This window comes from Balaenoptera musculus, chromosome 19 (assembly GCF_009873245.2).
Source record: "Balaenoptera musculus isolate JJ_BM4_2016_0621 chromosome 19, mBalMus1.pri.v3, whole genome shotgun sequence".
In the NCBI taxonomy this organism is placed as follows: domain Eukaryota; kingdom Metazoa; phylum Chordata; class Mammalia; order Artiodactyla; family Balaenopteridae; genus Balaenoptera; species Balaenoptera musculus.
The window spans coordinates 7,101,370-7,112,620 of NC_045803.1; the positions used below are offsets into that span (position 1 = coordinate 7,101,370).

The following is an 11,251-nucleotide window of genomic DNA, read 5'->3' on the forward strand; positions in this document are numbered from 1 at the left end:
GGCATCTTTGGCAAAGTGTCTGTCTGTCTAGGCCAGAACTGACCCCCTCTCTGCTCCGTCTTCCTCCTGTAGCTTTGCGGACTTAGGCCTGGTCCTTTCTTCTGGAGGTGCATGCCTGGGACCGAGCAATGGCCATCAGGACCCTGACGGGCAAGGGCCAGGTGAGTCTGGGCTCCCTCTTCCCCAAGATGACTTTTTGGACCCCAGACGGCTTTCCCCGTCTCTGCCTGTGCCCTCAAGATCTTCTGCCCCTCCCAATACTGGGAGAGATGCGGTGATGGGAGTTTCTCTGGGACTGGGAGGTGCGGGGTCTGGGGGCAGGATGCTCTGAGATGGGACATGATGACACGGTCTAAAAATCAATCATCTAACGCTCAGCAGCCTTTTGGTTACCAGGTGAAGTGGGCAGTGGATGGTTTTGCTTCATCCTGAGCCTTATTCTTGGAGTCAGGAGTGGGGGATGGGATCAGAGTTGGAGTCTGGGATGGAGTGCGACTTACGAATAGCTCCGACACACAGTGACTTGGTAGTTTTTTTTTTTTTATGGCCGCGCCGCACAGCATGCAGAACTTCCCCAACTAGGGATTGAACCTGTGCCCCACTGCACTGGAAAAGTGGAGTCTTAACCACTGGACCACCGGGGAAGTCCACTAGTTTTTAAAAAGTGTTTCTCAGGGCTTCATGTACAGGTGTGTAGGTTACGTACTGCACAAGGGTGCCTCATCTCAGTGGCATGATTTGCATCTTCCACCTCCTACATCGGTATATTGATTATAGCAATTTAAACGCAGATGGCAGTCAACTGTCACATGCTAGAAATAATTGGTGTATTATAACAATTTTCTGACAGATGGCAGTAAAGAGTCATGTGAATGCGGGGAGGGGGGCTTGTTCTACTTTCTACCAAGGTGCCTGTGGGCTAACAGCTGCCCTACCTAGACTTTTTACATTCCCATGGGCCGGTTTAATTCAGTCGTCCCAAATCTGCCAAGTCAGAACGTTCCAGCGCAGGGAACAAGTGGTAGGCTCTTGACCCATGACCTGTCCCACCCCAGAGTTCTGGAAAGACGTGCCTGTCCATGATATAAAATTGGCCCTTGCAGGAATCGGTGACCTTCAAAGACGTGGCTGTGGACTTCACCCTGGAGGAGTGGGGCCAGCTGGGGCCTGGCCAGAGAGAGCTGTATCGGGATGTGATGCTGGAGAACTACCAGAACCTTCTCTCGCTGGGTGAGGCCCTGCCCCCTGCCCTCCCAGGAAGAGGCAGGATGCCCCCTTCAGCCCTCATCTCCTCCGTGCCCACTCACTGCTTAACTGTGGGCATTCACAGGGGTCCTCTCTGCTCCTCTCACCAGACCCTCCTGGGCGGCCCCTGTCCATCTCTCTGTCTCTCCGCTGGCTTCTCCCAGAGTTCCAGCACCCCCGAGGGCCCCAAGTCCTCTGCCTGTCCCACAGAATCTTCAGCCTGTGCCCGTGCCCTCTTCTTTTTTTTTTTAAATTTTATTGAAGTATAGTTGATTTACAATGTTGTGTTAATTTCTTTTGTATAGCAAAGTAACTCAGGTATACATACATATATATTCTTTTTCATGTTCTTTTCCATTATGATTTATCACAGGATATAAATATATTATTGAATATATTTCCCTGTGCTATACAGTAGGACCTTGTTTATCCATCCTATATATAATAGTTCGCCTCTGCTAATCCCAAACTCCCAATCCTTCCCTTCCCCACCCCTCCCCCTTGGCAACCACAAGTCTGTTCTCTATGTCTGTGAGTCTGTTTCTGTTTCGTAGATATGTTGATTTGTGTCATATTTTAGATTCCACATATAAGTGATATCATATGGTATTTGTCTTTCTCTTTCTGACTTACTTCGCTTAGTATGAAAAACTCTAGGTCCATCCATGTTGCTGCAGATGGCATTATTTCATTCTTTTTTATGGCCGAGTAGTATTCCATTGTATATATGTACCGCATCTTCTTTATCCATTCATCTATTGATGGACACTTAGGTTGCTTCCACGTCTTGGCTATTGTGAATAGTGCTGCTATGCACATACAGGTGCATCTTTTTTTTTTTAATTTTTATTGGAGTGTAATTGCTTTACAATGTTGTGTTAGTTTCTGCTGTACAGCAAAGTGAATCAGTTATACGTATACATACATCTACTCTTTTTTAGATTTCCTTCCCATTTAGGTCACCACAGAGCACTGGGTAGAGTTCCTTGTGCTAAACAATAGGTTCTCATTAGTTATCTATTTTATACATAGTAGGGTATGCGTGTATCTTTTTGAATTAGAGTTTTCTCTGGATATATGCCCAGGAGAGAAACCACATTGTTTTGAACAAACAGTTCAGGCACAGGGAGCCCCTCTTATCAGTTAGAGAGTTCTGGAACCCTCCTGAAACCCAGGTTCCCAGATGCCAGCAAGGGCAACCTTGCAAGCAGGCCTTGCCAAGGAGAGCAGTCAGCCTGCTGTGTTAAACCCTTTTCTGCACAATCTGCACATGCAGATGAGGTCCCTTCAGTCTGTCCCCTGAGCTTCAATCTGTGCAGCTGGTGGCCTGCAGAATGACTCCCTGGGGAGATCCCGGCCCCCATGTTCCCTGTCCCCACTGAGCTCACCATATCCCCCTGGACCCACTCCTTCTCCGGTTCCCGCATCTCAGGGACAGTTTCCGCCCATCCAGTCACCAGGCCAGTCCTGGGCATGGCCTGTACCCACTCCTTCATACCCTTATGTGACCTGGCCCCTGCCAACCTCCTCAATGTTATCCCCTTCCATTCTCTTCCTCCTCCCACTTCTCCATTTAAGGTGGGAGCGATTTTTCAGCATGTTTGCTCACAGGAATGATCATTAGGGAGTATGTTTGTTTCCTAGGGCGGCTGTACCAAATTATCACAAACCTGGGGGCTCACAACAGCAGAAATGTATTCTCTCACAGTTCAGGAGGCCAGGTGTGCAAAATCAAGGTGCAAGCAGGGCCGGGCTCCTTCTGAAGACTCCTGGGGAGAGTCCTTCCTGGCTTTCTCCAGCGTCTGAAGACTCGCGGCATCCTTGGTGTTCTTTGCCCTGTACCCGCATCACCCCAATCTTTGCCTCCATCTTCACCTGGCCTTTTGCCCTCCAAATGTGTCTGTGTGTCTCTCCTCTTCTTATAAGGACACCAGTCATTGGATTTAGGGCCTACCCGAATCCAGTAGGACCTCATCTTAACCATTTACATCTGCAAAGCCCCTCTTTCCAAATCAGGCCACGTGCTGAGGTTCCTGGGAGCGTGATAGTCCCCCACTGCAGGAAGAGAGGAATTAGTGATCTCAAAGACAGCAGGCCTGAAAAAGTCAAAAGAAACCGATGAGATGAATCTTAGTAATCTATTTTGTTGCACCCAGCCTAGCCAAAATATGATCATTTAGGCACATGTTGACATCATAATCAATCTATGAATTATTAGTGAGATTGTTTCCTTTTTTCTCCATATCAAGTCTTTGAAATGCTATGTGTATTTTTCACTCAACTTGAACACAGAGCTGGAGCCTTAAACAGTGATGTCAGGGCTCAGGTTCTCTCTAGAATGTAGTAGGCACTCAATAAACGAGTCTTGCAGATCTTCTAATCATTAGGTGTCCAATGTATGCATCTCCCCTGCAGACCCAGGGCTTGAGGCCCAGCCCCGAGGCCTCCCTGTGACTGCGGCACCCATGGCCAAGTCTCGCATCTTTTTCAGGGGCAGGGCTTCCTGAGTCCAAACCCGACGTGATCTCCCGTCTGGAGCGGGGGGAAGAGCCTAGGATGGAGAGGAGAGAAGCCCGGCGAGTTACCTGTTCAGGTGGGTGAGGCTGTCCAGCAGGTGCGAGCTGTCTTCCTACCCTCCATCTGTCATGATCAGTTATGGTCGTTCGAGAGTGAGGGAGTGTACCATACAGGCCATCACTGTGGGTACTGGGTTCAAATCCCATCTCCACCGCTTCCTGGCTGTGTGACCTTCAGGCGAGTCATTTAGCTCCTCTGTGCCTCAATTTCCTCATCTGCAAAATGGGGTCAATAATAGCACCTGGGGTTGGGAAGAATAAGTGAGTTAATACATACAGAGGGCACCCAGAACCCCCTGCTCAGAATAGGCTATGATGGGGAGTTCCCTGGCAGACTCTGGGCTTTCACTGCTGTGGGCCCAGGTTCAATCCCTGGTCGGGTAACTAAGATCCCGCAAACCGCGCAACGTGGCCAAAAAAAAAGAAGAGGCTACAATGGTTATCGTTATGATTATTTATTGGAAATCACTTGTGTAAGAGACCCAGAAGTGGGATCTGGCCTGACATGTTGGGGGACAGGAAGAGGCCAGATTTCTGCCCCTACTGGCCCGTGACCTCATCAGAGGAGGGAACTGAGGCATCCTTTTTTCCGTCACTTGTCCATCCTGTTGTGGGGCCAGTACTTACCCCCTCCTACCCCCTCACTCACCATAGCCCATCAGGCTCCAGTCTTGTCCCTCCTGCCCCCTCTCTTTGCCCGTCCCCCCCACCCCGCCCCGCCAACAGCCCTGGCTCAGCCCTCAGCGACCCTCACCTGGACCCTCACCCCAGCCTCCTCCCTGGCCTCCCAGCCTCCAGTCTTCTGGTTCATCTCACACACAGCCCCAGATCCCGTCCCTCCCCTGCTCGTAGCCCTCCTGTGTCTCCCCAGTGCCCCTGAGACAAAGTCCTAGCTGCACACCTGGCACTCAAGGCCCTGCGTGATCCAGCCTACTCTGTCTCTGGCCTCATCTCTCATCACCATCCACCCGTGTTGGTACCCCACGCCCTGACCTCACTCCCTGAAGTGCCTGTTCCTCCCTGAACTTGAATGTGTGTTCCCACCTTTGGGCTTGTGCACATGCTGTTCCCTCTGCCTGGAACACCCTTCCCTGCTTTGTCTGCCTGGCAGACACCTTCTTGATCCTCAAGGCTACAGGTCATCTCTTCCAGGAGGCCTTCCCTGACTTCCAGGCTGAGTGACCTGCCCCTTCTCGGTGCTTTCACGGCTCCTTGCTTGAGCTGCTATTACTGCACTTGTTCCTGTGGCAGTTAAGAGTGTGGGCTCTGGAGCCAGACTCTCTGAGTTCAAATCCCAGCTCTGCCACTGTCAGGCCATGTGACTGTGGGTAAGTGACTTAAGCTCTTGGTGCTTATCTGTAAAGTGGGGACATTGACTGGGGACACTGATAGTACCCACTTCACTGAATTTCTTTTGGGGACTGAATTAGAGAACTCTGGACTCTAAGACTCAAGTGGATTTCCCTGGGTGAACACCTCTCCCATGTGTCTCCGAAGTTCACATCAGTAGAGAAAAGCACATCCAAGTGACCCTTGCAGAGAAAGGCTGACATGGAAGCCCGCACATGATCTCTCTAACCTTCACCTACACACATATTTGTTATATACTTTGCTGTAAGAAATTTTAGCTGTGCGTACAACTTGTTGTTGAGTCATGTAGATCCTTCCAGAAAAATCACCAAACTAGTGGATGGTTGTGGGATCACTCCAAACAGAGACATAACAACTAAATGCTCTGCGGGATTTTGAAAATAATTCTGTTGTCATTGGATTAGGCAATGGTTTCTTAGATATGACATCAAAGGAACAAACAAGAAAAGAAAAAATAAATTGGACATCATCAAAATTTAAAACTTTTGTGCTTCAAAGGACAATATAAAGAAAATGAAAAGGCAACCCACAGAAAGCAAGAAAAATTTTGTAAATTATATGTCTGATAAGGGACTGATCCTTCTTACAACTCAATTATAAAAAGACAAATAATCCAGTTAAAACTGGGCCAAAGATCTCAATAGCCGTTTCTTCAAAGACACACAAATGATCAGTAAGCATATGAAAAGATGCTCAATATCATTAGCACATACCTGCTACATGACCAGCCGTGGTGAAGAACCCAAATCAGGCACCAGACGGGCATCATGAATCTTCCATTTACAGTAAACAATGCTGGGACTTCTCGGGCAGTCCACTGGTTAAGACTCCGTGCTTCCAATGCAAGGGGCACGGGTTCAATCCCTGCGCGGGGAGCTAAGATCACACATGCCATGTGGCCAAGAAAATATTGATTTTTTTTTTTAAAATCCCAGCAAATTATACAGTAAACAATGCTGACAGCCTAGTACATTTTGACCCATGGTCTTGAGCACACCGAAAAAGATCATTAACCAGTAATTATGTAAAATACCAGGAGTTCAATTCTCAGAGCTTAGCTAAGGGTCATTGCCATGGTTACAGAGATAAACAAAAACTGAGTAAAGTGGACCTTTCTGTGTTAACTCTTTCCCTGCACATGTCCACCAACATAGTGTGAGAATGCTTCTACCATGCTCGTTTGCCAACATTGGATATTTTTAATATTTTCCAATGTAAAAAGTGTCAAATGGCATCTGAGAAATTTGACTTTTTAGACTATTACTGATGTTGAGCATCTTTTTCACATGTTTATCAGCCACTTGTTTTTCTTCTGCAAAATGTCTATTCACATTCCTGCTTCACTATTTCATTAGATTGTTTCTCTTTTTTTATCGATTTGTGAAAATGTATTACACATATGGCTAAGAAACCACTGTGCATATAAACTGCTTTGCAACTCATTTATTTGCATGTTTAGAATATACTGAGACCATTCTTCCGTGTCACAACATGAATCTTTCTACCTCATGCCTTTAGAACTAGCAATATAAACTTTGAAATCTTTCTTTTTAACATTACAATGTCAGGGAATTCCCTGGCGGTCCAGTGGTTAGGACCCTGCGCTTCCACTGCAGGGGACACGGGTTCAATCCCTGGTTGGGGAACTAAGATTCCACAAGCCGCGCGGCCAAAAAAAAAAAAAAAAAAAAAAGATTACAATGCCAGATCTAAATAACCAGCTTCTTTTGTCCTGGGACAGATGAAGTTCATATTTTCCATTTCTTTCAGACTTGGAGACAAGCTCTGAAACTACTCAGGAGACACTTCCAAAAAAGAGTATTTCCGAAGAGGTGGCTTCCCCAATGGGAAAGATGGAGGGCATTTTAAGGGCAGTGCTTGGAGACACCAAGCTGGGGGACTCCTGGACATGCAGCCGTCAACTGGAAGACCAGGGAAAGCAGGAGAGGCGTTTGAGGTGGTTGTTTGCTACTCCTGAGGAAAACACCCATGGCGAGCTGAGACACTTCAGGCGGACCTCAGCTTTCGTTGGGAAGCAAAGAGTGCCTGGGGGAGAGGATCCTCAGAAGTGGACCAGGTCAAGAAAGAACCTGAAACACCAAAGGAAACCATTTAACTGCAGGGAGTGTGGGAAAGCCTTCATCTACCATTCGGACTATGTCCTACACCAGAGAATTCACACTGGAGAGAAGCCCTACAAGTGTAACGAGTGCGGGAAAGCATTCAGCAACAGTTCATATTTCATCCAGCACTACATCATCCACACAGGAGAGAAGCCCTATGCCTGCAACGAATGCGGCAAGACCTTTACCCAGAGCTCATCGCTCACCGAGCATCAGAGGATCCACACTGGAGAGAAACCCTACAAATGCAAGGAATGTGGGAAAGCCTTCACCCAGAGCTCCTCCCTCATCAAACACCAGCGATGCCATACCGGGGAGAAACCCTATAAATGCAACCAGTGTGGGAAGTTCTACTCCCAGGTGTCCCACCTCACCCGCCACCAGAAAATCCACACAGGGGAGAAGCCCTACAAATGCAGTGAGTGTGGCAAGGCTTTCTGTCACACCTCCTCCCTGACTCAGCACCAAACAATCCACACTGGTGAGAAACCCTACAAGTGTAACGAGTGTGGGAAAACCTTCAGCCACAGCTCGTCACTGACCCAGCACCAGCGAGTCCACACTGGAGAGAAACCTTACGAGTGCCCCGAGTGTGGCAAAGCCTTTAGCCACAGTTCGTCCCTGACTCAGCATCAGAGAATTCATACTGGTGAGAAGCCCTATGAGTGTCATGAGTGCGGGAAGGCTTACACGCAGATCTCCCACCTCATGAGGCACCAGAGCGTTCACGTGGGGGAGAAACCCTATATATGTAATGAGTGTGGAAAGGCTTTCAGTCATACCTCCTCCTTTACTCAACACCAGACGATCCACACCGGTGAGAAACCCTACAAGTGTAATGAATGCGGGAAAACCTTCAGCCAGAACTCCTCGCTTATGCGCCACCAGAGAATTCACACCGGGGAGAAGCCCTATGAGTGTACAGTTTGCAGGAGAGCCTACACCCAGATTTCCCACCTCATCCAACACCAGAGGACTCACACTGGAGAGAAACCTTATGAGTGCGGTGAGTGTGGGAAAGCCTTCAGCCGGAGCGCCCATCTCATTGAGCATCAGAAGATCCACACGGGTGAGAAACCCTATAAGTGTAAGGAGTGTGGGAAAACATTCAGTCACAACTCATCCCTAACTCAACATCAGAGGATTCACACTGGCGAGAAACCCTACACCTGTAAGGAATGTGGAAAAGCCTTCAATCAAAGTATCCACCTTATTCAGCATCAGAGGATTCATACCGGGGAGAGGCCCTACAAATGTAAGAACTGTGGGAAAACCTATGCCCAGATTTCACACCTCATTCAACACCAGAAAGTTCATATGGGTGGCAAGCGCTATGCGTGTAAAGAATGCGGAGAGGATTTCAGCTGGGGTTCACACCTGGCCGAACATCAGAGACTTCACACTGTGCACGACGGCTACATCCGCGGTAATTTTGAGAAAGCCTTTGCTTGGAACATGCAGCTTAGTGATCATCAGAGAACTCATGCTGACTAGAGAGCCTGAGAATGAAACAAACTGGTGATACTGCTGCTGGGTTCCGTTCAGCCTTCATCAACAGTAGAAGCTTCTTCCCAGAGAGGAGCCGTAACACTATATATTGAGAGAGTTGGTTCCTTTTTTGCCTCCTAGAAGGAAGATGGCACTGTTTATCACCAGCGGAGACAGCTTCTGATCATTTAAAGGGCTCCCCCCTAAAATCTAAGCTTCCCCCCCATCTCTCAACCCTACAATGTCCCTGGATGGTGGTAGGTATGGGGTGGTCTACATAGGATGCAACTTCATCTGGAATCTTTAATAAGGTCTCTCTGAGCTTTTAAAATTTATTCATTATGTGTTAAATTGGAGCCTGGAAATTCAAGAAAAAACAAACACAGCTGGAAAGATTCATCTGTTAGAGTAAAAGTCACAAATATATGTAACTAAAGATAAATGCCAGGTGATTTTAGTTTCCTTTAAAACTTTAAGCTACAAATTTCACTGAAAAATCTGCAGTTGGCTTAAACATGGAATATGTTTCACATATTTCCAGCCATTTTTTATGCCCTATTGTTTCTGTCTTTTCCACTTCCAGGGATTCTGCTTTACAAAGTAATTGCCCTGTTAGACATCATTTTCTGATTTTATTCATGCCCAAAAGGAGGTTTTTATTTCCTCATATTTTTGAAACAGTATTTTCTATTAGAAAAATAATACATACACTTTTTTTTTAAAGAAATTCACGTTCTTTTTTATTTATTTATTTATTTATTTATTTATGACTGTGTTGAGTCTTCGTTTCTGTGCGAGGGCTTTCTCTAGTTGCGGCAAGTGGGGACCACTCTTCATCGCGGTGCGCGGGCCTCTCACCATCGCGGCCTCTCTTGTTGCGGAGCACAGGCTCCAGACGCGCAGGCTCAGTAATTGTGGCTCACGGGCCCACTTGCTCTGTGGCATGTGGGATCTTCCCAGACCAGGGCTCGAACCCGTGTCCCCTGCATTGGCAGGCAGATTCTCAACCACTGCGCCACCAGGGAAGCCCCCATACACTTTTATAACAGGAAAATTTTTTAAGTAGAATAAGATAAGCTTATTGTAAAGGATAATTTGAAAAGTGTAGAGAAGTATGAACTAAAATACCAGTTCCCCATAATCCCACAGCCCAGAGAGACCCACTAGTCATTTTTGGGTGTATGTCTTTCTGGTTTCGTTTCACTCTGTATTCCATATCCATATATTTTAATGCTGAAAATTTTGGATCATAATACAAAAAGCTATATACTGACCTACAACTTGGCCACCCTCAGAAGTCAGGTTGTTTTGATTTTTTTCATCTTTCCTTCTGAATATCATTTTAAAATAAGTGTTACTTTATTTAATTGTAATCAGAAACAATTTTGGCTTCTCTGTTTTGCCCTCATTATACCATGACATTGTCCTTTGTCACCACGTAAACTCCATCCTTATCATTATTAGGGCTAATGATGTTTCACTGGTGGGCATAGAATAATCTACAAATCCATGCCCCCATTTAGACTTTGCTCTAAGCCCCCGATTGACACAGGTTATTCACCAATTTTCCCAATTATGAATCATGTAATAATGAGCATTTCCATGCTAACTTCCTCTCTCCTTTTGGGGGGATTATTTCTCTAAGTCAAATTCCCAGGATGGGAATAACAGAATCAAGACTCTAACCATTTTCTTGGTTCCTGGAACATATTGTTAAATTGCTTTCTAAAGGGGCTGGACCTAATCTACCTGGAACAAGCTGGGAAGTGAGGACTACAGTTCTGTTACATTATAACCAGCACTGAACATCAATCATATAATGTTTTCCCATGTCAAACATATAAAATGGCTAGTGATTTCAGTAACTTACTGTGTGCCAATTTTGTGCTAAGTCCTTGGTACGTGTGAACTCCTTTCATTCTTCAAACAGCCACATATGTTCAGGGCTGTATTATCCCATTTCACAGATGAGGACACCGAGGCGTGCTGATGATGTAGACAAAGCCCCACAGCTATGAGGTCATGGAGCCTGAACTCAAGTTCAAGTAGTCAAGCTCCAGGAGCTATGCACTGAACTTCTATTGGGATTGAACACATTCCACATATAACATTTCCTTCTTAAAATAATGTTTATTATCTTATTATAAAAACCAATACATGCTTTTTATAAAAAATTTACAAGATCCAAGAAATCCAGAAGATTTTACACAAAGTCCAGTGCTACCCAGAGATAACATTTTGGTATACTTCTGCTATTTTTAAAACTTAATCACAGTATTATAACGCTTTAATAAATCTGGGACATAGTTAATATACAGTTTAGCATACTTCTATGTTTACTTAACTTTATATCACAGGCCCCTATCATTAAATATGATTTACTGATATCATTAAATACCCACGTCATTAAATAATCTTTAACAACCTGATGTTTGGGGGCTTTGCATA

At 46.0% G+C, this 11,251-nt stretch overlaps 1 protein-coding gene across 1 annotated transcript in view; it reads left to right on the forward strand.

Moving 5' to 3' along the window:
- Nucleotides 1-9,296, forward strand: part of IZUMO2 (IZUMO family member 2) — a 34,754-nt gene extending 25,458 nt beyond the window's left edge. The window contains exons 6-7 of the mRNA XM_036833399.1: nucleotides 3,737-3,838; nucleotides 6,963-9,296. Coding sequence (XP_036689294.1) covers nucleotides 3,737-3,838; nucleotides 6,963-8,809 — 1,949 coding nt within the window. The 3' untranslated portion in view covers nucleotides 8,810-9,296. The remainder of the gene's footprint in view (nucleotides 1-3,736; nucleotides 3,839-6,962) is intronic.
- The last annotated feature ends 1,955 nt before the right edge of the window (nucleotides 9,297-11,251 follow it).